Source organism: Neodiprion pinetum, chromosome 5 (assembly GCF_021155775.2).
Source record: "Neodiprion pinetum isolate iyNeoPine1 chromosome 5, iyNeoPine1.2, whole genome shotgun sequence".
In the NCBI taxonomy this organism is placed as follows: Eukaryota; Metazoa; Arthropoda; class Insecta; order Hymenoptera; family Diprionidae; genus Neodiprion; species Neodiprion pinetum.
In genome coordinates this window covers 31834236-31861551 of record NC_060236.1, presented here as the reverse complement: position 1 = coordinate 31861551, position 27316 = coordinate 31834236, and the positions used below count along the sequence as shown (strand labels likewise).

General features: G+C 42.8%; 4 protein-coding genes across 20 annotated transcripts in view; 1 reads left to right on the top strand and 3 right to left on the bottom strand.

Moving 5' to 3' along the window:
- The window catches only part of LOC124220411 (ELAV-like protein 2), a 45526-nt gene extending 25567 nt beyond the window's left edge, over positions 1-19959 (bottom strand). For 2 of the 17 annotated variants that reach the window (XM_069136695.1, XM_069136694.1), the window contains exons 1-2: positions 10265-11355; positions 333-638 (exon numbers count right to left, since the gene is read on the bottom strand). In XM_069136695.1, coding sequence (XP_068992796.1) covers positions 333-528 — 196 coding nt within the window. In that variant the 5' untranslated portion in view covers positions 529-638; positions 10265-11355. Of the gene's footprint in view, positions 1-332; positions 639-5385; positions 6540-10264; positions 11364-19554 lie in introns of those variants that run through there. The other 15 variants (XM_069136689.1, XM_069136693.1, XM_069136696.1 and 12 more) reach the window with 15 other exon arrangements.
- On the top strand, positions 13902-18366 carry LOC124220408 (cytosolic carboxypeptidase 6). Its single transcript, XM_046629233.2, has 6 exons — positions 13902-13983; positions 14921-15719; positions 15787-15990; positions 16096-16319; positions 16458-16665; positions 17816-18366. Exons 1-6 carry the CDS (start codon positions 13965-13967, stop codon positions 18114-18116), a joined length of 1755 nt encoding a protein of 584 aa, XP_046485189.1. The 5' UTR covers positions 13902-13964; the 3' UTR covers positions 18117-18366.
- Positions 19960-20750: 791 nt separating the features above from the next.
- Positions 20751-24689, bottom strand: LOC124220407 (MAM and LDL-receptor class A domain-containing protein 1). Its single transcript, XM_046629232.2, has 9 exons — positions 23968-24689; positions 23312-23891; positions 23060-23236; positions 22551-22977; positions 22142-22486; positions 21843-22064; positions 21366-21772; positions 21013-21178; positions 20751-20900 (listed from the first exon to the last, which is right to left on the bottom strand). Exons 1-9 carry the CDS (start codon positions 24426-24428, stop codon positions 20854-20856), a joined length of 2832 nt encoding a protein of 943 aa, XP_046485188.1. The 5' UTR covers positions 24429-24689; the 3' UTR covers positions 20751-20853.
- A 732-nt stretch (positions 24690-25421) lies between these two features.
- On the bottom strand, positions 25422-27303 carry LOC124218466 (serine/threonine-protein kinase Nek8). Its single transcript, XM_046624960.2, has 6 exons — positions 27085-27303; positions 26895-26985; positions 26648-26815; positions 26423-26583; positions 25968-26118; positions 25422-25831 (listed from the first exon to the last, which is right to left on the bottom strand). Exons 1-6 carry the CDS (start codon positions 27141-27143, stop codon positions 25538-25540), a joined length of 924 nt encoding a protein of 307 aa, XP_046480916.1. The 5' UTR covers positions 27144-27303; the 3' UTR covers positions 25422-25537.
- Between the last annotated feature and the right edge of the window lie 13 nt (positions 27304-27316).

Below are 27316 nucleotides of genomic sequence, written 5' to 3'. Positions count from 1 at the left end.
GTAGCCGTAAATTAAGAATGAAATATATTTCCGTCATGCCAACTCCCGGGCTAAAACACAGCCTATCTTCGCATCGGCAATCGGTCGATAACTCGCGGTTTGGGTAGTTATTATTAGCAAAAGACAGGTGGAGGTCAGGAGGGAAGGATTAGAATTGGAAGGAAGGATTACCGCGTTCGATTATGATCGATAAATTGACATTTTCCTTTATTCACTTTACTCGTTCGTTACGCTATTCAATTATTATTTTTTTTTTTCTTTTTCTTTTGTTTTTTCCAGTTGGACTTTGAAACTTTGTAATAAAAAAATTGTCAATTAACGTAAATACTTACCGGTAAGTTTATCTCTGATGAGCTTGCAGCTCTCGACTTCACCGATGCTCGAGAACAAGGAGCGAATTTCCTCCTGCGTCATCGTCTGTGGCAGGTAATTGACGATCAAATTCGTCTTCGATTCCTCCTGCGACGTCTGACCCAGCGCCGAATTGCCATTCTGTTGCACCACTGTATCCATTCCGTTCGCCATCATTGCAATCCGTTGCTTTTTTGTTCTTTGCCTTTACTTCTTCGTTCTGTTTTTTTTTTCCCCTCTTGTTTTCACAGTTTGCTTCAGCTGCTTGCTATCTAGGTAGCGCAAATCTGCAACAAAAAATCAACGAAACCATATTTTTTAACATGAGGTTTAAAAATGTGTGACACGAATGGTAAGAAATACTTCTCAAAAAAAAAAAAAAAAAAAAAATCATTAATAAGCCGTTTTAGGGTTTTCAAGTGTAAAAAAAGGAATCGAACAAAAATAATGGCAAATATTTGAAGCACGCGTTTCGTGGTTTCGAGTAACGACTCGTCACACACACGGAGACATTTCTCTCGCAGAATAAATTTCCACGAACGTCAGACAAAAGAAGTATGCAAATTTTCTTAATTTTTGTTCGACATTTCTCAACGAGGGGATTATATACAGTCTTCAGCCTCGTGTGTCTTATACCTATAGATATAATATTATGACTGTAATATAAGAGATTATATGCCAAAGCACACACATAACACGTACTTCGAGTGAGTTATAACTTACTCTTAAGGTTCGGCTTTAACGAGGTTTTAAGCGAACATAAATATATCCAACAATAATATATATTACAGAAATCTTACATTTAACGTCTTATGGCCCCGTCCATGCACAGGGTGAAAAAGAGAAACTTCCCGAAACGAATAAGGTATTCCTACAATATTATAACTTCGTTCTCGACGTTGCTAAGTAAACAAATATACCTTCCTACTTACCTACCTAACCTAACCATACTCGCGTCTAGTCTATACATGTTCATACGTAATGTACATATAACATACACACACAAACCATCGATCGTCGCATTTATTACATTATTATATCTATATATCGACTAAATTATTCATATACGTATATCATATACCGCATGTATTTACCTATATATAAGGTACAGTAATGTTCATTATAAATGCCCTGAGCTTCCGGCTAACTTGTTTGCTTTCCGAAACAAAATGCGAGTCGCGATTCTATACGAATTTTCTGACAATGACTGTCGAGGTAGCCGACGTGGGAGATTGGGAGGCATATAATTCATTTAGAATCGAACTCGTATTTTGTTTCGAACCGCAAACAAGTTAGACGAAAGCCCGCGGTATTGTTGAAAATTATTGTACGCGCCTCGAATGAGCTACGAATAAACCTCGACGCAACTATGTACATTATCATCATTATTATTACGTCGTAGAAAATATATTTGCCCACATTATCTCACACGAATTCGTCATTGTTTAAGTTACTTTCTATCTTCGTTTCATCTGTCTATGAATATAATAATAATAATAATAATAATACTAACAAGAACAACAACAACAACAACAACAACTCTCAAAAAGTATCCTGCCGCACGTCTATTTCATGTATACTCATTTTGGTGTCCCGACAAAAAAACGATCCGGGCCAATTTAAAAATTTGGGGGGGAGGGAGGGAGGGAGGAGGGGGATTAAGAGAGGGTCGCCGAACGTCGACCCCTGCCAGCCGGCCTTTAAAGGGCTCCCCAGGCACTAGGAGCCCCCCTAGGCTTGGCTAACTCGTCGACGAAGCCCGGAGGGGTCAGCGCCCCTCACCCCCCCCTCTTTTATCCATCTGCCATCGCAGACTTTGATATATACATCAGCTGCATACACGGGGTAATCATGTTCATTCTACGATACTTATATAACACGTGCACACACACTCTCGCGCGCGCATACGCGAAGGATACCGTGTACGATACGTATGTACATACGATGTGGAGATGGGTTCGAATGCGGGGGGATATGATGATTCGAAATGCGTGGATGAAGAAACAAAAAAAAAAAAAAAAAAATTTCAAAAAATATTTCCGGACATTCTTTTCTTCTCATTCCCAGTGGTGATGAAAATTACAATTTCTCCACCTTTTTACCCCGTCTTTGATGATGTTGCGGACACTAATCGCGACGCATCACTGGCGTCTATATATATATATATATATATATATAGTATATATAGGTGTGTGTATGTATATATGACTGTACGTCACTTCTTTTCTTTCCACCCTCCCTCCACACGCAGTGTTGTCAGTGCGAAGCACGCGTCATTCTTTGCATGACGTATACACATATGTATATGTACATCACACGTCATTCCCGTGTCCAATTTTTTTCCGTTAACCCCGTCGCCAAGCTTATTCTCCCCCCGGTCACCCCTTGATATCTGCATGATATTCTTTTCCCGTTTTCCATCTTTGTGTTGTACAGACGTACGAACGCGTTCTCTTTGTTTCATACTCGTTTCTGTTTTCTTTACAGTGTTGTTTTTTTCTTTTTTTTTTATTATTTTTATTTTTCATTTTTCATTTCACCAAAACTTTTCCCCATCTTTCTTTCCGCGTCGAAAGTTTTCACAGGCATCAGCTGCTAGTCTTCTATGCATATGTGTATAACGTATGTACGCTATATATGCATATGCAGCGAAAAAGGGGAAGGGACAGGGAAAGGAAAACTAGAGAAGGGCGACCCGACTTCCCCGGTGAAACAGCCCTCGTGGAATTTTTAATCGAGCCGATTACTTGCTGCCCTCGTGTTTCGCCGTTGTCTGCACGACTATAGTCGTATATAGGTATTATTAAAACACGTGCGTATTAATCGTATGTTGCACATGTACGTACCCCACATACGCATGCGAAGAATTACATGAGCGTTGTCTAACCGGACTACGTCGCTTGAAGTTATTATACATTTTTCACCGACTATTTTTCAAAAATATCTCTCACGTTCATATGTTTTTTTTTTTCTACTTCTGGGTTCAAATTCAAGGTTGTCTGACATTCACAGCATTTTCGAAAGACGTAAAGAAGCTCTCATTCGATCACTTTACTAATTTTCCGTGTACGTACGTGGATAAAAAATCTTCCAACTGCAGGGTAAACTCGAGCAGTGTATTCTTGCTGATTCTTGCAATGGGTGTAATTGTTCAATATTTCATTCTCGTTGTCGAACAAATTACAAGCCTTATGCGCAAAGTATAATATAAATACATAATTTCTTCTAATAACCAAGATTCCGTTGGATTGAAATAGCGCAACGAGGAGTACGGGTGGCATGGATGTCGGTTGAGAGGCGGGTGCGTCAGTGTGTTACACACATGCCTGTGTATACCCAAGAATAAGAAGCACGCAATATCTATTTTGCGCATTTTCCAGGAAACGGACCCGACGCCACCAACGTACTACGCTATATACGTATATGCAAGCCGCCAGCCCCTCGCTTTATAACACCACACGTGTAATCCAGACATATAAGTGTTACTCGTCAAGAGTTACGTGTACTGTACGTATTAACGTATTTCAGATATTATTCTACACCGTTGGAGCAGTGAATTACGTGTGTGTGTGTGTGTGTGTGTGTGTAACGAAGGACGAAAAACACCGGCTACCAACCTTCGAAGAAGAGACACAACTACAGGTATGTATGTACATACTCTCTCATTGTTAGAATTTAGGGTATATGTTCATCGATCTTCTACCCTCAGGACTGAGAACAAGACTAGAAATAAGTTACACGTAGTTTTCTCTCTCTCTCTCTGCCTGTAACGCGGTACGACGAACGACCATCGACGACCTTCGCTGATAAACAACAAACACAACGGTCTTATTACAAGTGAAACACATATAGGGTTCGGGTGTAACGACGGGTAAGTATCCAACCAAGGTGAGAAGTCACGGGTGTAAATGAAGATGCGAGAGTATACGAGGTGTTGTTTTTTTTTTCTTTTTGTTTTGTTTTTCTTCGAGCACGGAAAAAAGAAAGTAAAGAAAGAGAAGAAACTCGACCAAGAGGGGAGTATAAACAGTAACTATACCTATGATAAGGGTATTTGTTTTGTCTGTTTGGCTTATGTTAGTCGCGCCCTACGTTATCATACATCGAAAAAAAACCTTGCACCGGATAAGAAAGAATTGAATCTATCATAAACTAATTATTCGAGTATATATGAGGACGAAGAGTAGAGCCGAATGTTATCAAAGAACAACGATGTTGAGAATTTTAAGTAACCCAACAACCCCGTGCAAAGTGTGTGACTAGACCGAAAACTCGACAAAATGTCGCACGCGAAGGTAATAACGAAGGTGGTAAGGAGAAAAAAAGAAAAAAAAGACTAATTCCAACGTACAATTAGGGTGCGGAGTGAAGAAAGAAGGAAAGAGTGCAGAGTGCAGTATTTCACGCGCGTTTCCTGTAACGTAGATACGATCTTCCGCTGTGACCAGGTGGCCATGGCGACGGGGATCACGAAAATCGCGTGGCGCCCACCGCCGGATCAATACGGGCCTCACCCGATCCGCCCCTTCCGCCCCTGCTGACGACGCGACGACGACGACGACGACGAAGTCGCTGATATACGTATATCCGTCGAGGTGCACGTAGATGCGAACGTAAAACGAGCGAGCGGCCTACCCCCTAGGCGCAGAGCGCAGAGTGAGAGCGGCGAGGTTCACGGCTAACGCGCCGTTTCGTCGAGGATATGAACTATGCGCGATAGTATAGATGGGCGCACGCATACAGGAGAGAGACAGACGGCACCACCCCGCGTTTCCCGCACGCAGCGCAGCAACGTGCAGCAGCAAAGCAGCGTCGCGGGGACGTTAGCCCGTGCCTGGGGTGCCGCCGCACGTGCCTGTCTACGTCCCTCTCTCTCGTACTCTTTTGCATCGCATACGGCACGTAGCGGGGGGATTTCCCCGGACGATTTCGAGCCTTCTCTCTATTTTTTTTTTCTCCGTTTGTTGTGTGTACATGGAAGGGTACGCGCTAGCCGGCCGAAGAGACCCGGGACGCTGCAACTATCTAGCTTACCTTCTTGACGTTAGTCTGTATGTATGGAATGCACTTGTGTAGCAGCCTCGCCGGTTGATCCTGTCTACCACAGCTTTTCTCCAACTGCTTACGGCACTGTGCTTTTTATTTCCTCGATTTACAAACTCTTTTATTATTTTTTGTTTACAGTGTACTTTGGGGTTTAACTTTTTTTTTTCTTTTTTTTTTTTATTGATTCGCTTAAATATTATTTACAGGTTGCGAGTCTAATATACACATATATATATGTATATTTATTATGTGTGATTTAATTTAATACGCGCGCGGCTTTTTGTTTATTTTTGACTGACTAATATTTTACGGCGGTAGGTAGAGTCGTAATAATAATAATAATAGTAGAAGTAATATTTAAATGGTAGTAGTATAACAACAGTATACTACGTCCTTGCACCACCACCCGAAATAAAATTGAAAATCAATAGTAATGAAAAATAATAGTAATAATAATAATAATAGTAACAACAGCGATTTTCACCCGTGATCAGCATTTATGATTCAACATCGGCACGTTCGTCAATCACTATGTACTGCGTCGGGGTGGTGGTGGATTGCAGGTATCATCCATAGATAACATGTGAATGAAGGTAATATCAAAAGATTTTTTTCTACAGTTTGTACGATATAGGTGTACAAACAATTCGATATATTATTTGTATCTATATGTATATATATATATATTTTTTCAGTAAACGATGATTACTACTTTCTTGTTTGTGTTACACTATACAAGTGTATAATATATTATACGTATAAATATATGTGTAAATTACAAGTGTGTGTATGTATTTATTATTTAACGACGAATTCTTTTTTTTGGCTCTCAAAACTCTCGTGACGAATATTACATGTATATTATAGTCGTCGAACTGTGTTTACACGTTCTGGTTAAGCGCGTGTATTTATTCTTGTATTAAATATGGTTTAAATACTCTATTTATTATTCCCGACTGCAGGCAATACAAAACGATGGTTTTACAGTATCAGATCTCCGTCTCCAGCCTGAATAATAATATCAGCGCCTCGCTCGGCTATCCCGGCGTTAAGAACGCGCTAAAGAAAAAACCGATATGCAACTATACTAAAGGGAAAGAAATAACCGCGACACGTAACGGGCGGAAGCTGCCTGGATACTAGCTGCCAGCTCCGCTGCTCGCGTCGCCTGTCCCACCTCGCAAAACGCTCGCGAGAACTTCGACAGAATTCGGGCATCTCCGGATTGATTCGCCGGCCGGCAACCACCCCGGCAATTCACCCCTCCTGCCCCCCCACCCCACCGCCCGCGCGCCCGCCGACGTTCACGAGGCATGCCGTGCCCGCTGCGACGCGACACGGACTCGCGGACACATTCGTAGGACGCTGCATTGCCGACGTAGATGTGATCTCGGCATCGTAAACGCAAAACTACGACATGATATTGTCCCTTCGATGCCATTCGCTTAACGAACGTAATTTCGTCGTTAGTCGGTTTTATTATATTTTTAAAGAATGCAGTTTTGATGCGGGGGAAAAATGAGCGGTAGCAGCAAAAACCGAATTCTCGCACGGATTTCAACCCCATTTAGTTAGCATCGCCACCGGACGTAACCAACATATCACTGGCCAAGCCCTATCTGCTTTGCTCTTCTAGGTATGCCGAGTGGGCTTGGCTCTTACTTATTCTACCCTCTCTGACAACTTTTAGCCCCCCAGCGATCGAGCCACCCCTCCCGGGTTGACTGCGGTACCATCTGTACGACTCGGTGCCTTTCAGGCAGTGTGGGTGTGTGCACCGCCGTTTTCATTCCCCGCGATATATTGGATGATACGACGACTCACTGTCGGGTAGAACTGTTTATCATCTTTTCGAATCCGTTTATTTTGAATTTGAAATAGGATCATCTTGTTCCGCGTATTTAAGCGCGAATGATTTTCGGGCGGCCGTTATCTTGCTATAAAAAGAAGCGGAAAATCGATTGGGATGAAAAAAATTAAGCACATTCGAATGCTCAGTGATTCCATTCTTTCCCCGTTCCGACACCTTCATACACACGCCCGAAGTTGAGGAGATTACGACTGGCTAAGTTATACTCACGTGTTACGTTCGCATACCCCGGTATAAACATTGGCTATAAATAAACGAGGGAGTATTTTCTCATACGTTTCTCAACAATTTACTCGTCCGTTGTGTAATTATAGATCGCGACAAAGATCATATATAGTCCCTATAACCTTATATATACCCAGGAACGTTGGGTGCGGGGTTGGTAACTAACCCAAGTTAGATAGGCATCTATCTCTGCAGCAGTGTTCCACGATCGCGGAATATATTTAAAAAAGTGACTAGTGATTTATAACCTGTGACGTGGTCGGGGTGTGGAAGAGGTTTTTTTCGCAAGGGGAACACTCGAGGTTATAGTTTTTACGCTGCAGTTGGGGTTCGCAGTGATCATAAATTCGATATTTGAATTTCCACTACCTGCAGTACTTATTATTCGTGTGCAGGCATGAACGCCTCTGTATAATGTACGAATTCGAACAACGGCCCGCGAGACCGCTAACTATCTCGACCGAAATTTATAAATACGTCGTCGTATAAATATGCTATAAATATAGATATATATATACCGTGCCAAAGCTCATGAAAGTTATAAAACCTGGAGACACCGTATTACCGACAATCTATGCTCCGCGGTTCATATACATATATCGATTTGAAACACCTCTGTAACATGCTGCATTATACGGTTCAAGTCGAACGGAAATCTGGATATCGAATGATCATAGTTGGGAGAATTTCCGATGATACCTGATCGTCTTGTGCACCAAGGCACAAGAGAGCATCGCGCCGACGAAAATTATTACCGAATCTCTATTAATAGCCCGCGACTAAAGTCACTTTTCCCTCCTGATTCAAAATTTCCGATTCCCACATGAAGTTTAAGTTTAAGTATACATGCAAGCATACTGATGGAACAGATGAACTATAAACGTTATATAGTTGTGTAACATCTTGGTTCTCTTCGTGTTCCTTTTATCAATGTATTTATTCCCCTCCCGTTATTACTATAGTTTCACCCGGTATACACAGAAAAGAATTACAACGAAGAATTCATGGTGCTATATACGAAAACTATTTATTCCGTTTTTACCTCCTTTTTCAATGGAACAGCAGAGGAATGCGTGCGACTGAGAGGGTATAAGACCACGTGCAAGCCGATTCACTTTCGGACCACACGTGCTCGGCATTCATTTTTTGACAGGAGTAAACCGCAGCCACGGACTTTCTTGAGTCGCAAATCAAGTTGCACTGCCAGATAGTTTCGACCATTCATTGTAACACTGTATACTGCAGCTACCTAAAGGGTTCATTTATCCTTGTCCCAACAATCAGGGGTAATCTTAGACTGTACGGCTTATTAGAAAACGATGTTACGTGAAACAATGATTGGACGAAGAGGATCTCGAATTATCTTGAAGAGAATATGGATAACAAATTTTAAACAACCGCAGAAGTAAGAGAATTAAACAGACTGCAGGTAGTAGTCAATTACCTGAACCCAAAGAACTAAGAAGACGTACGATATTAAGCTCACGACACACTTAAGCAGTGACACAAATAGTAGGGAGAACCGATCCGTCGGTCTGCACATAAAAGTGAGTCGTATCTATGCCATACCGATTACTCCTTGGTTTACGGTGTATCTTGTGAAAACAAGCCTACGTAGACTTCACGGTTCATCGACAATGCATTAGCGGCCCCCTTACGCAACTTGGTCTAATTTCGACTGGCTTTGCTTCCGCCTTTTCTGATCAGCGGCCTGGCTAGGGGGCGGGGGGGGGGGGGGAGATAAGGGGGTTAAGTCAAGCAAGGGCAGCGTAACTCGTGAGTGCAAAAAGTGAAAAAATATGGCGATCGTGGCCGCGGCGGCGGCGGCGGCGGCGCGGCGCTCGGTTCCCGTTCCCGCCGGGACATCAACCATCGCTGCATATAACCATTGTCTGCGTGCTCGAGGGGTGAAGGAGAGGGGGGGGGAGGTGGGAGAGGGAGGGGTTCACCACCCCACTGTTACCACGCCACTGACAACATCCCCCGAGTCTCGACCCTATCCTTTTCTCGGGCTGTGCAGTGCCCGCTTCTCTGTCCCTCGGACGAAGGATAGGAGCAGCTCTGGCTGGCCTCTCGATGTGTGTGGGGGCAGCGCACGCGCGCCCTTCCATCCGGTTCACGATCAATACGAGCCGCCGGCGTTTTCTCTCGTTAGGAACTACTCCCTATTTCTGATGATATAGTACACTGTGTACCCCCCTTTTTCAGGGGAGGATGGGGGGGGGGTGGGAGACGGGGGTTGATTTTTGACGCTTGGCAACGCACTGGCGTTAGAAAATTACGTTTGGTACCGTTCGGACAAAACCGGAGGTAACCGATAATAATGGAGTACATCGCTCGTGTTGGTACTATAATTTGAATATGTGAACAAATCTTACACGAGATTTTCAATTCACAGTAAAATTCACTTCAGACGAACGAACGATTGCACGTTGTTTCTATTTTTAAGAAATTTTGTTTTATGCCAAATTGATTATTCGTTATATAGAAACCGCGCGAAACGGGGCGAAGTTTCGTGCGATCCAAGATGGCCACGGTTGTTCAAATCTTGCAGTTTTGACCTGCAGATCTATAAATCTGGTAACGTATCAATCTATAAGCGTAGACACTTTGCAGTCATTTGAAAATACCTAATGTATTTATATACGGAAGATACGCACGTGGCAAACTTGTATGCATCATAAATTAAACAAAAACATTCGATATTAACTATATATTATATGATTAATATCATAGACACAGAACACAAAGTAAAGGAACAAATTAACGTACCAGTAGTTAAAGTTGAAAATCAGTGGTTGAAGAATGATGTTTAGCGTAGTAGAACAGAACGTAGGTTTAATTGCTTTTTTTTTAATAGTTGTAACAGAGTAGGTAGTAAATCGTGTTACAGTGGTTTGTTACGGCGATAAAATGACTGGTCGTATTTAATTTGATAGTATTAACAAAAAGTTAACAATTTATCTAAATTGGCGCGTAATTTGAATAACACGAACAAGGTTTGTAAATTGTATAATGTTACCCGCGAGTAAAGGTTTAATCAATTAAACAGTTTTGCTACGATTTGCCCGGGTCCCGGCTTCGAACAAGGATCAAAGTAACCCACTTTGATTTTTCAAAATATTTCCCGCCGATATTCTAATTCTCAGCTATCCAAACTATTCTAATATCAAATAACTGATGGTATCTAAAAGCGAGGATAAAATCTTATTACGGTTGAAAATATTTCTCAACGCGTGCAGCCGGCAATTCACGCGTTAACACGTGCGTGTATTATTGCGGCTCTATCGTGCGTATATTTGCTAAAAGCCCGGTGTATTGTATGGGTATATATTATTTCTTATCTAAAGGAAATGGCAATGAAAGATAGATAAAATTAATTCGACCCGGAATATGAACGAAGTGAAAAATATCCGCGATTCAAATTCTGTGGTGTAATTTTTTTAAACTTCTTCGGGCAATTGTTCGCGAAAAAGATATTACAGATTCGAAAAGAAAATCGAAAAAGAGAGAGAATTTTTTTTTTTTTTTGAATCAATGTATGTAATGAAAATATGTCTACACACAGTAATTATAATTGTAATGATGATGTAACTGAATTAGCGACAATTGGAATAAATATTTTATATACAAAATGTATAATTATAAGAACGAATATTTAATGAATTAAGATAAGTAAGATAATAATATTGCGGGTAACTGTGTCTACAACGCAATGCCTTGTGGTGCGGTAACTAAACTGACGAGTTGGCTGGGTTCGAGCTCCCACTCTGTACGAACTCCCGCTCCGATTGGCCAAGAATCGCCTCAGCCGCGCTCTTAGCGGCGGACGGACGAAGCGAGCCTTGCAGTTCATCGCCAGACCGCCGACGCATGGCCATCGCCTGGAGTCCCCGAGGGAGGAAGTCCGTGAAACGGCAAGGCTCTCGGCGCTCTCGAAGACCGGACGGCTTGGCGTTGAGCATGGTGGAGGTAGGGGTAGAGCTGCCGGCGATGGCTGGAGGGCGTTTTCTACTTCCTGAACTTTCCCGGGATTCTGGAGGAACCGTATGGGCGAGGTGAGCGCGGACGCCCCTCCAGGAAACGAATATTATTGAATTGTCGCGGGGATTCCCTGAGCCAAGAAATTCTCCTCAAGGTCGCTTAGCCACTTTCAGAGAATTGCTGGCCACCTGAATGGACAGAGGCTCAACTGGAAGGCCCAAGGGTTCGAGGAATGATGAATTTTTATTCAGTGATTGTATCGATCGAATCACGCGAAAGTTGGAAATAAATGTATATTGCCCAGACATGCAAACCGAGACTTTTTCAACCCCGCGGCGTAATTCGTTTTTAATATGGCGCTCGTTACGACTTTGTGCCTCGTAATTACATCCATTGTTGGTATCAAATAGCAGAGGTGGTGGCCGATTGTGGATTCACACTTCGTCTACGGATTTTCGAATCGTTGCAAAAGATGGTCTCTGCGCCTGCACTGCAGTAGAGATTGCAAACGGGAGCCGTGGATGGGGCAGAGGCGGAGGCAGAGGCAGCCGTCCATGGGAGACGGCTGGGCACAAGCTCTTGGTAGCGAATATCGATTTCTGGGTTTGGTGCTCTCAGTCATTCATTCTCTCACGGGTTTTGCCCTCTCACTGTACCGCGACGGTGTCGCGTGCGCTTGCGCGTGTGCAGCCCTCGATGGAGGGATAGCTGGTAACCTTAAGGCCATTGTACGATGGAGAAAACTCGTAACATGTATACAACTTTTCTTGTAAAAACTCGTATCGATAAAATACAATTGCTAACGAGGTTGAAACTCATTCGAGACACACTAGTTTCACCTTCACGCCTGGGAAATCCGAGCAGAACTCTGAATATCTTCACACAAAATGGCGTCGATGAAACGCCCTTTTAATTGACTTACATTTAGGAATACCACGACTTTGAATTTCAAATTTACATTTATTCTCATTTCGACTTTTCAGTTCTTTATTTTCGCCACTACGCTTTCATAGCTGACGGTCCTTATACGCGACGGTGAACAAAATGGCGGCTACGCTGGGATTTATGTATACTTATACCGTTGAGCTTTTGACCTTATAGGATAACGAAGCGGTTGCACTGAAATAGATTTGTACCCAAGACTAACAGAGGAAATTACTTGATGTAATCAGCGTCTGCTCGAGTGAAATTAGTTCGTTCAATCATCTTTGTACCCGACGTAAAATTTCATATGAATCGACAAGTGTTCGTAACTTGTAGCTTATATATACACTTGAATCAACGTGCTGTAGATTGATCAACACGCAATTAATTTTCTTCAACTGGGTTTACGTCTGGATTTGAAGGTCCCAACGATGAGTCATTCGAAAATGACATTGAAACGGGATAATAAACCGGTTTCTAAAACGCAATCACGTAATTTCCCGGCACTTAATCTCAGTCACATAATCGTGCTGCGCGAAAAGCCCCAACAACATTTCCCGCCGTAAAGCTTAAGCCAATTTGCACAGGCAAATCGAGAAGTCTTTGAACAGTTCTGAAGCAACACCTGTGAGGTTCAGAAGGGCAAATGACTTACGTTCGAGGCAGTCGTTCTCCATTCACAAAGTTATACGGCTCAGGAATAATCCAATAACGCTGTCGCTACTCGTTAGCTGATCGATAAAGTTCTTCAGCAGAACACCTAATGAGACAGTATGTAGTTGTAGTGATGGAAACGTGGCGAGTGAAATTGCCTGCAGACATGTTCTCTCTCAAGGAAATGCTTTGCATATTTGAATAAAAATTCTGAATCATAATACGTAGCTGGCTGATCCTTTTACTAAACCTTCGATGAATCAACCTCTCCAACCATTTTCGTGGCTATTCCGAATTAGATCCATGCATTCCCACGAATCGCTTGGCGCAATGACAACACCCCGTTTTCTCAACTCTAAAAGTCCTTGATTGCTGAGACTACTATTGGAAAGACCAACCTACACATAGTTTAAATTGAGACAAAATATGTGAACCCTCTTTTTGTTAGATAGAATCCTTCGGCAGTTTTACTCCATTTCCTTCAAATGTCCGCTGATCTCCATTTAATGTCAGTTAATTCAGGATTATTATATGAATCCAAGAGTTGCGGAGAATATAATATTTAGACAGAGAATTCTCAAGAGGAAATAAAACCAACGGTATTATAACAGCAATTATTCTGGCTCTCCATTTCTTTCCAAGTATACAGTGTGCGTCTAGTAACGCAGCTTGGTGTTAAATACTACGTATTAAAATTTACTCATCCGAATGTACTTAACATATCGAGTTCTCTGTGCCACATGGTGTTTGGAGAAAGATAAGCAAAACGTTTAGCATTGCATGTATCGCGTTTATCGATTCAACAAAACCAAGGAAACAGCCGCGGTATCCAAAAGTGTCTCCAACTACCAACTTCTGTAAGCTTCTCCACCGCAAATTTCAGTTGTCTAAAAGCCACAGTACCGTCAATATGTCGGAAGCTGATACAGGTATGTGCTGCTAACCGATTTTCAACTGCCACCTGATACCTCTTTTTTATTCACCTCTGACCTCTTGACGTGTGCGTGTTCGCACCGCTGAATGCAATCTTCCAAGTGTCCATCTACCTGATGTAAAACACGGCTTTACTCTGACTTCGGTCACGCGAGGCCTTATCAATATACACAACAGTTTCCACTGTGCAAAAGCAGGGCCTGCTCAAAGACTATCGAATCGTTAAACGTTTCGAGAATGGTTCAGAACATGACCTGCGGAAGTCATACCATTGAATGGCCTATAATGACCCTGCACACAGTTATTCGTCTTTTTACGAAACGTCCACTTCGAGCGGCTTTTCATGAAATCTTATAAACCGCAAGCAGATCTTATCAGGCATCCTATCTTGAAACCTCGTTGCAGAAATCATGCCACCACTGCTATGATTCCGGAGTGTTCCAAAGTCCGATAAAATTATTTGAATTAATCAAGAAAAGAAAAGCTTTGCACGTTAGAGTTGTAAATTCGTCGGCCCTGTAGCTCTCGTGTGTGGTATTACGATTTGATTAACCTTAGGCAAGGAATAGGTAATGGAAGTTAAGCTGGTGGGTTTTCGTGATCACGGAATTCCTTCAATGTCTAGCTCGTGTGTGAAACTAGAGTGTGGGTAACTGGCCGTGCAAAGTGACTTTTAGATTGGAAGCACGCAGGTACAATGCCGACTCGTTTCAGATCCCGCCCTCGCTTTAGTTTCTCGCCAATCGTCTTCCGCACTATTAGCTTGTTTCTAGTTAGTAATCGTCAGTTAATCCCGTACCGATGGAGGGTCGAGATCCTCTTGAGCATACAAGCCTGTTTGGAAGAGCCGGTTGGAGTTTTTTTCCCCTATGATTTCCGTGACAATTTCTTTCCAACCTGTTTTTTACTAACATTTTCCTCTTGCTCTTTTAGATAGTGATGACAGCGATGCCGAAGGTGGTCTCGGTAATGTGAACAGGCTGATCATTCGACCGCCAGGCCACAGTGGAAAAGCCAAACGAGGACATCTCTGCTTCGATGCATCTTTTGAGACAGGAAATTTGGGGAGAGTCGATCTGATCTCAGAGTTCGAATACGACTTGTTTATACGTCCAGATACGTGCAGTCCACGTCTTCGACTCTGGTTCAATTTTACTGTAGACAACGTGAGGAGTGATCAAAGGGTGATATTCAACATAGTGAATATTTCAAAGTCCAAGAATCTCTTCAGCGTAGGAATGACACCACTGGTCAAGAGTTCCAGCAGACCGAAGTGGCAGCGAATACCAAAGAGGCAAGTGTTTTATTACAAGTCAGCGCAGCACCAGAATCATCATATTTTAAGCATAGCCTTCGCCTTCGACCGAGAGGATGACGTTTATCAGTTTGTACTGACCTATCCGTACTCTTACACACGCTACTTGAATCACCTGGAGAACCTTTGTACAAAGTGTACAAACGCCTCTGTCGTGAAAAGGGAAACTCTGACCTTGTCGATTCAGAAACGAAAAGTAGAACTTATATCCATAGCAACAGCTACCGAAAACCAGAGAAAAGTTGTTGCTATCATGGCCAGAGCACATCCCGGGGAATCCCCAGCGTCTTTCGTTTGCCAAGGGCTTCTGGACTTTCTTGTCAGCAATCATCCGATTGCAAGAGTTCTGAGAGACTACGTCGTCTTTAAGATCATCCCAATGTTAAACCCGGACGGAGTATTCCTTGGGAACTACAGGTGCGACAAATGAAGTACTGTATATGTGCTCGCATGTCAATGTTGCCAACTATTTAAAAATCTCCAGATCCTCGGTGATGGGAATGGACCTGAACAGATCTTGGAATAGAATATCGGACTGGACTCATCCGAGTCTTGCGGCGACCCGAGGGGTACTGGAGAGTTTGGATAAAAATCCCATGGCACCTTTGGATCTCGTTCTTGATTTACACGCACACACTAATGCTACTGGGATTTTCGTCTATGGAAACACGTACGACGATGTTTACAGGTAAGTTTTCTGGTGTCACTCAGATTGAGACCAATTCACCTAACCTTTGTACAAAAAACCTCTTCCAAATGACTGTAAATTAATTTATGGCTGCTAGCCTCGTAGGTACGAACGACACACGGTTCTCCCAAAACTGTTGGCCCAACACGCCGAAGACTACGAATCATCAAACACCATGTACAACCAGGATTCCGGTAAATCAGGCACCGCGCGACGTTACCTCTGCTCAATACTAAGCGACCGTGTGAACAGTTATACGATTCAAGTTTCAATGTATGGCTACTGCAGGAAGGGAAGTCCCGGAATTTTGCCCTATACAGAAGAAGGATGTATCCTTTTGGGCCGTTGGTTTAACCGGCATTGATATCCATTTGCACCAAGTGTTTCACGGGTAATTTACTCACTTGAACACGCCTCATAGCATCGTTTGGAGATCCTTAACTTTAATGATGGTCACATAACGGCAGACTACAGAGTAGGGCGCAATTTGGGCCGTGCTTTTCTCGAATACTACAAGCTGACCGGACTAATTCCCTCTGGATTACCTGATCAACCATCGAATAAACGCGGTCGTCAGTCCAGACAAAGACACCGTGTTCCCAGAGAGCCCCGTCCAAGGACTGCGAGGACTACGGCACCTTTACACCTCGCAAGCATCCACGAGTACGGTATTCGGTAGTTATAGATTGACGATTTTTCAGGAGACGGAAGCAACTGGTACCAAATCACCGGCATCCACATGAATTTCTTATTTACTTACGGAACGTTGAATATTATTATCTTATTTTATATTAAAGTTGCCGAATTAAGTGATCCAGAGTATGGATTTTGAGGGGAGAGAGGGTAATAAAACGCAGGCTGCATGGGAATCGCACGAGGGTTGATTAGAGGCGTGATCGTCTAGGTGAGAATCGCGTGATGAGAAAGCCGATTAATCAATCGCAAGCGAATTGGGAATTATCGATCGGTTCATATACAACAGGTGGCTTTAACATCGAGAGTCAATCAGTTTGAAGAATCCTCAAGCTCATACGTGCCGTGATGACGTGAAAGCCGCGTTCTGCTTTGGCTGTCAGTTCTGCTCTCATAAGCGAATCATAGAGCCCCGCCTGTTTATCGGTTCGGTGAAAAATTTACTACGCTGTCAGTTCTAATCTCATACAGGTGCACGTGGTTGCAAGTAGAACTCGACTCAACCAACCGTTCAATTCACGACTTTGACCATCTACCTATGTGCAGAGAGTTATTGTACGAGTCGGCAAACACGATGAAACGGTTTTCGAACCAGGATTAGTGGTTGAAGTTTGTTTGCAACAGTTCAATTTGTATTGGTTCACAGGCTTGATCAGATTGTGTCGAAAATGCTGAGAAACGATTTGACGGTTACGAGCAGATTTTTATTAGATAAAACGAAAAATTCACTAGGGAATGATTGATATTCCCAAAGCTAGTCGCGGATAGCGAACCGCCGATTCAAAAAAAGTTCTTTCTGACTTGACTCAAACTCAAATCAATGTGTGTATAAGGGTGCGTTCCAATATTAGCTCTCATTGCTATCAACGATTTTTTAGCTCTGTTGCCGTGCCTTTGTCCTAGGGAGTTTTTAGCGCTACCAGCAAATTTCGGAACGCACACCAAGAAGCTTCCGTGAATCGGCGGCTAGCTTCAGCATAATGAAAAATCGAGCGCCTTGGATGTTCGAAGGTGAACCCCGACCGCGAACATAACCTATTACACTAATTTGGCGGTTACCTTTAAGCTATTTGGGAAATCGGGTAGAAGTTGGTCCTCGGGGTTAATTCCTCGACTCGTATTTACTGTTCAGGTATCTGCGCGAGGAGGTCGCTCAAGCTTTGTCCCGTACGCGGTACAGATCGATGAGTGGTACCAGGATGAACGCCGGCCCAGGAACGACGACGGGTGCAGGAGGGATGCCTCGCTATGCGAGATTTCGAAGCCCCGGGGCTCCAGTCGTCGGTTCTACTATCCCGCCGACAGAACCGCGACTAACTATCGTCGATTTCAACCAGCTAACTAGGGGTGGACTCGAGCTGGCCATGGGAAAGAACAAGTGTAAAATATCAAACCGCTCCCCGCAGCGGTACAGCAAACCACCGAGAAGATAGTCGCTGCGTGCGACTCCATTTTACCTACGCGATTCCGCGCGCTAAATTTATTATATCATGTATAAAGGTTTTATGACACTTTCAGCATTGTTATACACCCTATATTCGCATTTCGCTCCTTTCGCATCAATCACGGTTAATGTTTATACCTACAATATACGTTTGTTAAAATGTTTAATACATTAATTTATATCTAAGACAACATCGAATTTTTTTTACATCTGTAATGAACTTACTGTTTACAAATAATTGTGTCATTTTTTCTATACCGTATTTGTGTATAATGTACCTATTATACACGTTATGATACGTATATATGGATGTAAAATTACCGTTATTATGTAAATAATTGTTGATCAATGTGAAATATGTACTATAATAACAAACAATCAGGTGACTTCTCCTCGATTATATTTTTCTTATTCTCAATTCTTCATTAATTTCCCTTCATTTATATCCTCGAATTAATTTTCAATCGGCCCCGTGATCATCTCAATCGGGAACACTATGCAATATTCAAAATTTAGAAAAAACTAGCACCAAAAGTCACGCTATTCTCTACCCCTGCTATATCCTGGTTTTCATTACTCAATAAATGTATGTAATACGTATGGTACTTTGTTAATGCATGATGGTGTACGAATTGTCATATGAACATATTGACGTACGGATTAAGATTGAGGACCATGAAGAACGAATTTGATTGAGAAGAACTCGACGAAAACCAACAGCAACAGAAATAGAAAAAATATCGAATCACAATGTGTCGTGAAAATTGTAGGATCGATCGCGCGGCGGGATTGCGCGTTGGCAACGTTTTCGTTTTCTCTCTTTTACCATTTTACTGAAATACTTCTTCTCCATTTCGACACTTTTCTTCTCCCGTTAATAATTTCTTTACCGTGCGAATGTTTTCATTGTTTTCCCCCGATTCGTATGTATTGCATGCAGTACTACGATCGATGAAACATATATGTATAATATAACATGCGTCCGCGGCGAGGGTCTCAAGAAAACATGAGATTAAGATTCACAGGTGGCTATAAGTAGATACACGAAACGGAAAATCCGCTTTTCGAATTATTCTTACAAACACAGTGGAAAGGATTTTCATCTACTGTCCACCATTTTCACTGTTCTCTTATTTCACTGTCAATAACTAGTGAACTAACTAAACGAGACTATAAAGAAAATCGGCAATTCTGCATGAGAGGTCTAAAAAATAAAGTGAATCAAATACGGATTACGACTAAAGATCCTCGATCGTAAAGAACCATCGAAACGGGGATAAAAATAATATACGAAGATTGAGAGAAGAAAGTATATATCGAGAAGAAGAAAGAAAAATTTTACAAGTATAATATCAATAATAACGATGGTAATAATAGTAATAATAACAACAATAATGTAAAAGAAATAAATATTACTATACACATACCTGAGATGCGTTCGTAAAATTCAATCAACTCGAAGGAAGAATTGCACGCGTTTGTATATATATATTATACGTATATATATATATGTTTATCGCTATACAATTATATCTATATATAGCTATATGTATATATATATATTACACACATATATATATATAGTATATATAGATGTATATACTGTGATATTAATATATATCTATATATATATATATATATATATATCTACTATTATACGACGACGCGAGTTTAATCAATTTGAATGAACAAATCAATTAATCAATCAATCGAATCAATCGAATCAATCTTGAACAGAACGGAACTAAAATGAAAGAAATGAAACTAGCGAAAGAAGGAGCAGACAAGCGGGGCCGTCAGCTTCTACCCCTGGACTTGACAGAACTATTTGCCAGGCTGGAGCGGCGCCCCCCGATTTTTCTCTTCCCTTTTTGTCGCCGCTCGGAATAATTCGGCTCGGTTCGGAACCGGTCGGGGGTTGCTCGAGGACCCCTAGCCGGGAATAGGGCGGTGGTCATTGAACCAAGTATATAGACGATATCTGCGTAGTCGGTGTGCGCGATAGAATCACCCTAAAACCCCGACTTACCCCTATTTTCACCTCCCCCCGAAACCTCCGTCGCGTCTATCCTCGCCTTCGCCGAGCTGCCGCCGCTGCTGCACCGAGTGTAATTCAAGGGGTAGGTGGGTATAAAGCTTTGGGGGGACGCTATAATATTGCAGAATCGAATTTTCGGGATAACTCCGTTGGTGAATTTTTTTAATCAAACCCCTTTTCATCGTATTCTGTTCATTAACGTTCTATTCAAATTCGAAAAAACAATTTTAAGGGTGAAAAATTAATACACCTTTAATGCGTTAATTCTTTGTGCCAATTTATCTGAAAAAATAACTTACAGTTAGCGATGAATATTAACGTTATATGCTGGGAGAAAATCTTTTCAAGGGGTGTTATACGGCTGCAAAATCTATATTCAGGAACGATCGGTGAATATCCGTAATAAATATACTTACAGTGCTCGATATAAAACGCGAAAATACATTGGGAACTATTATTCAAATCCGAGGATATCGATATTAGGCAGTATACATGTAGTTACCTGTATTTCAATGAGCGACGCCATAAAATTGATAGAAAATGAATTTTTTTTATCCGGAAATCGGTGTCAGTTTGCACACTACGTGATATTTCCAATGTTCGCTTTTATTCTTGATTCATGATATCGTCCATATAATTGCAATTGTAGTTTGTTCTTTTCTGTGACTTTTTTATTTAACATTGAAAATCAATTGCCGCCATTCTCGATAACTGGCTGAGCACTTGCCGGACGAACTGTGGAATGAGTTTAAACAGAACAAAAGAAAAACGTTAGTCTTCACGTTTCTAGTGATATTTTTGGTTATTTTTTGTCACGGCCAAGTTGCCATTTTTTCACAATACTTACTTGTACAAGCTTGCGGTTGGAACTTGATGTCGTCGACGGCAAATCCTCCATTACTTGCACTGCCTTCGAGTACCAATCTGTAGGGTGAACGATTTTCAACGGTAACTTGAGCGGCCGTCCAAACTGGGCGAGGATTGTTGAATCCTTTGGCAGTAAGCGACCAGAGCTGAAAATTGTCGGGAAAACTGAAAGTGAGTAAATTTTATAGTCTGTATAAATGATCCGCTCTTTCATTTACACGAATGATTATTGTTTTGCTAACGATTCGCAGTTATGATAAAAGAAGGAGAAAGTATTTCACGTGTATTATGCGAAATTTGACATGACATAAAAGAGCATCATGAAATGAATACCGGCTCTTTCCCGTTGTATCCGTTTCCGCTGCCATTTCCGTTCCCGTTTTCATCTCCGTTCTCGTCAACGGGCATCCTGATAACGCGTAGGGTGGTGGATTCCTCGACGCCAAAAGCGGCGAACCAGAATGTGAAACAAATAGTTTCCTGTTCGGTGGTTGGATTAATAACCGGTGAACGCAGCCGAACCTCGGTAAATTTTTTATTGGTGGTAAATATATCGAAGAATACAAAATCTCCGGTAGCTCCGAAGGTCTTGTCCAAGAGCTGGGCAGGCCGATGAGTGACGAAAGCCCGCTGCCAAGATACGGCCCTATCGTTACCCGAGGAAGTGATATTCTCCCAGCCGCAAAGCCCTCTCTCAAAACTGCAGTCTTCCCCCATGACAGCAGCGCTTGCAGGAATAACTATGAAGAGCGAAAGTTTCATAGGTGATTCAAGTTCTAGCCTGATACGAGTCGAGAGATCTTTACGTACCTGTGCATCCTCCAACATAGAACGCGATGTCGTCGACAGCCATGCTGCCACTGGCTCTATTGGGTCCCCAAGTCCCCTCAATTATTATGTTGAAATTCTTTTTCTCCTCTATTCTGGCCTGAGCGTAACTCCAAGTCGGTCCCTGGTTGTTGTAAAGTTGCCAGATCGGCCTGGACTCGGACGATGCATCGCCGACCGCCTGAACAGAGACTCTGAGCACACCTGAAATGCAACCATGGAGTAGCAACAGTCAGTAAGATCACGTTCATCCCATAACCAAGTCCACAAGTTTTACAAACCTAAGCTGGGCCCGGTGGAGTCGATGAATGACTCGAACATGAAGTACCAGAACGTGATGCACAACGGATCCTCCGACCCCTTCATCTCCCTGCTGACAAGCTGAGCCGTTCCTCCACCCCCGCTTCGAGATCCTCCTCTGGACCTTCCGAGGCCCAAGAAGAACTCGTTGCGTCTGCTGACGGTGTGTCCGTTGCTGTAAGGCTTGCGCTGGTTCCTGGGACTCAGGACCTGGGTGGAGACCCTTTCCCACTCTACCCTGTCCGGATCGCGTGAGTTTATCCAGTCGCATTCGTCGACCTCGAAGGTACAGTCGCGAATGCTGGGTGCAGCGACCTGGGGTGATACTAAAAAAGAAACGACCGCTTATCACCGCTCTGTTGGGGGATTATAGTGGCCGTGATTTCTCACCTGGACATGCTCCAGGTGTGAAGGCAACGTCGTCGATCGCGATGTCGCCCATTGCTGTGTTGCCTACCGAGGCCTCGAACATTATTTGATACTCGTCGAGCGAGCTGATCGTAACCTCTGACATGAACCAGGCGTTTCCGGCGTTCCCGCTCAGCCCCCAAACCTCCTCAAGGTGGGCATCCAGGCTCCGGAAGTGCCGGACGAAGACCTTCAGGTACCCGATCCCGGAACCGAACATGTGAAACCAGAAGTGCAAGCAGCTCGGAGTGTCGGGAGATGTCGCAGGGAAACTTGTGCTCAGGAGCTTTGCCTTGTCACCAGGCTTCCGGGGAAAACTTGAGTCAATGTACGCGTAGCCACCGGCCGTTGCTCTGTCGCTTGAACTGTCCATTGCCGGTCCAGTCGTCGGGTTAGCACTCCCTCGACTCTGAGCCAGTTACCAAAAACTTCAAGGTAATGAATTTCGGTCTCCATAAAAATTCCCTGCGGTCACAGTTTATAATACTTACAATTGTCCAGTCGAAATCATCTTCGGGATCGTTACTCCAGTCGCAAAAACCACCCGCGAAATTGCAGAACCCCACGCACGATGTTCCCGGCTGCAACTCTATGTCGTCGATTGCTATATAGCCGCGGTAAAGTCTGGACGGATCGCCAGTGTCGACTGGAACACCTTCGATCACGATCTGGAAGAACGAAGTTGGACGAACATGGCTTATCTCTTTAAATTCCAACGGTGTTTCTGTAAATATTTTGCTCACCGAATGGATGTTCGGAAATGTGTAGAGGATGCGAGCCTGTTGCCAGACTCCTAGAGTGTAATAAAGCGCATGCCAGAGGACCCTCTCTTCAGCTAGGCTAGTTGGTTGCTGTCTTGGTGGGACGACGACGGTGGAGTTGTCATCGTCCTGATCGGTTTCAGTGTCCCTCGTTTCCTTCTTGAAGGAATAGGGATCGAAACCCATGTGGAGCAGGACCCTCAGTCCAGCAGAACTGAGACCATCCATGGCGTACTTGAATGTGAAACAAGTCCCAGCTACTCCTGTGCTGCTCAGTTGCGGGCTGTGAAGAAGACCACCAGGACTTCGGGGCTTCGAGTCCTTCGCGGGGGTTTGCGAGGTTTCGAGAAAGGCGTAACCGCCTTCCATGCTGCCCCCCAAGGACGCGTCGACCGGTGGACCACCGAGCCAGTTGGTCCCAAGTCCCGTTCCACCTTTCCATTGCAAAGCGCCGTCCCCATTCTGCCATTCGCACAGCGTTGGTCCGATGCTTGATCCGAATTCACAAAAAACTTCGTCGGTAGACGCAGTCACTGGAGGAGGATCTGTCACCGGCGGATACCTTGAAAGTTTAAATAGAGAGAATCAATGAAACTCGAAATGCATTTATTTTGCAGTGTCAATCTGCAGCATCTCACCTTTGTGTGGAAGGATTCCTTTGGGCAAGAGTCGTGGGATTTGAATTCTTGCGAGGCGTTGAGAACTGGGTCGTTGTCTGATAACCCCGGCCCGGAATATCCTGAGGTCTGATGGAACTTGGCCACTGTTTTGGTTCGATGTGTTCGACTTCGTCCAGAGGTTCTCGGGCTCGGTCGCGCTTCTCGGGATCCAACTGGTTCACCGGAATTCTAGGGATGACGGGATCAATCGTGCCCAGCGGGGGCTGAATAGGAATGACTTCGCTGTCCGGTCCCACACTTTCAACTTCTTCAGTCTGCGTCGTTTCCGTCCAGTTTGGAGTCGATTTTTCGACGGGCAATTCGCCATCGGAACCGACAAGATCCACTTGCTCACCCAGTATCAATTCCCTACCACCAGCTGGGTACCACTCTGCGGTGAGAACTCTCGAGAAGCAGGAGATCAGAAGTAACAGTCTCATCGTTAATTCGTTTGTTTAATTAAATCTTTTAATATCAATTTGCATTAGAGAACGAAATAACACTGATTTGTTTTAGCGATGGCCAATTCGTCATATTTGAGACAATTGATCGTCACCGCATGCCTGAAATATTCACAAACGAATGTGACTCTACACTGGATTTTAATTATGCAACTTGGTCCAACTACTGCTATTACTCTATCAGAAACTTTTTAGAAAGCCACAGCCAAGCACACCGGGCTGAGATATGACTTGGACGGAGCGCTGATACCCAATGAAAAGTATATAATGGTGTAAAATCGTGTGTTATCGAACCTATGTGGTTATCCGGTCTTCACTTCCGGCCGTCATGCATCGTCCCCCCGTAACGTTCGGGTCCGATACTCGCATGCTGGATAGACAATAGATCACCGCACGCATTGTTCGGAGGGATAGTCGCATACCTATTCCACTCATGGTTCCATAATGCGAGGTGCGAGCATCGTCCGCGTGGAGGTTTAATTCCGTAACAAATTTCCCTGGGATTTTCTACTCCGCGTGAAGAGGATCCAAGGTTCAAATCTGTAACGGTACTAACTATGCATTTCCTGTAACGGTAACAAACGTACCGCTTATTATGGCAGTGATATTATATGGAATAATTTTTGTTCACTGATGCCATTTGGCTAATTGGGACATCGATTTTCGAATTTTTTTCTCACATTGAGCTAGAACAAGGTATACTGAATGCTACACTCGCCTACTTAGCAACGAGTTTGTATCCGGCTTTGCGGAATTCTGTATTGTTCGTGAAACAAAAGCTTCAGTGATATCAGCACAGAATAATTAATCAATTGCTACAATGCAGTGTGCTGAAAATGGCATACGGGTGCGAATAGTTTTTTTTTTTTTTTTTCTGTCGATCTTCGTCTGTTAAACTCTTTTGAAACTATGATTAAACGAATTCCGTATAATGAAGAATCTCTAATGAATGGGTCCCATATTTATTTATTCATTAGTTATCGATTGTTCATTTTTGTTATGTATGATAAAAGAATAGCACCTCAAATTTGTATCTTTGGTGCACTTATTTAAAACTAATCTTTTACAGATATAACACATTTCAAGTTTTAAATTTTCTGGAATTTTTGCAAATATTTTGTAAACGGGTTTATTTCGTTCAAATTCTGTGATGCTCCATGATGTTGAAACTTGTTTGAAACTGCGATACGTCCGATATTAAGATGAACACGAATCATATACGGGACCAAGTAAGGGCACAGAAGAAGCTGTTCTATTTTGGGGCGATATGCTGGGTTACTTCGCAGCATTTTTGATACCAAATTCACAACTTCAGGCGAAGTGTTTGCTTCTATGGGTCGAATCCTTGAGCTACAGACAGCCTCAACCAAGTCTTTAAGGTTCTGAAATGAATAAAACAGAAAACTAATATAAATTCGATAAGTGTTAGCAGAATAAACGATTTTCGATGAAAGATAAAAATGTTCTTTGAAAATTCAGAGAATTTTTGAATCTGGACAACATAAATTTAAGATGTACCTTGGCTTGAAATGGAAGTTCGTTGGTAACCATCTGGTACAGAATAGCACCCATGCTCCAAATATCGCATTTGAAATCGCAGGGCTGTCCTCGTAGCATTTCCGGAGCCATGAAGTAATAGGATCCCGCAAGAGTGGCTGATCCTAAGGTTCTGTAATGAAATACGGCGACATAAAAAAGAAATCACTGCTGAACAGATTAAACCACAGCTGACAACAATTGATCACACGAATAGCTGAATTTCCAAAGCCACATTTTTAGTTCCTAGACTGTCGTTAAAGGTAGAATTGTGACCAAACAATTCTTGCCATCGTCTTGTTTGGCGTGGATTGCCTCTCGATAACTGACGAGTATCAAAGACGAGAGTATAGTCGAAATAGAATCGGAAGCGTGTACATTAACGACAGCCATGCTTGTTTTATTTTATCTGATAATCAACTGCACGAAACTACTACCCTTGCATACTGCTGGATACTCCAAAGTCTCCTATCTTCACAATATCACCCAGGTGACCAGTTAGCATGATATTTTCCGGCTTTAGATCCCGATGTAGAATTTTTTGCGAATGAATGTGATGAACGCCCAAAGTTACTTGCGAAAATAGGTAAAGAGCGTCCTGCAAAAAGGAGTATTGTAAGCAGAAGGAAAGTGCGACAGCACGTCTCAATTTGTGTAGGCACCTCGTTTTTCAATGGGTTTTGTCGCCTCTCCAAAAGATCCTTCAGCGTACCACGACTAGCATATTCCATCCGAATGTAAATACGACTTCCCTCAATCCAGGCGTCGTGATACGCAATTATATTCGGGTGTCTCATTTTTCGTAAACAGTGAATTTCGCCGAGTGCCATCTATTCGGATACAAACTATGAATATCTTGTAACAGAAAATAATCGCGAAGAAAAAATGTGTGTAAACAGTTATGATAACTTCGTATGACGTTTTCGCCTTTTGGCTGACATCCTGCTCCTTGATTACAAAAGTTTTTCGATCCTTCCGTTTTCTAACCAGGTGAACTTTTCTGAAATGAAGACAAGAAAGAGTGTACGAGGAAATCAAAGACTATTTAGCATCAATTAGTACCGGCCGTGCATAATTATCTTCCTAACGAATTACTTACCCAAATGATCCACTGCCCAGCACAGCTTCAAATTTATAATCAGTTGTTCTTGCAGACATTTCAGAACATCGTATTTTTGCACCTAAATTATTTGTATCGCCTTATTTTTGTACACACAGTACAAATACGTTATCCACAATCACAGCTAAGACTATCCTTTGCGGAATGTTTACAAACTCTACAAACTCACCGCGACACTTTCTGCCCGACTAATCCTCGGATTGTATTGAAA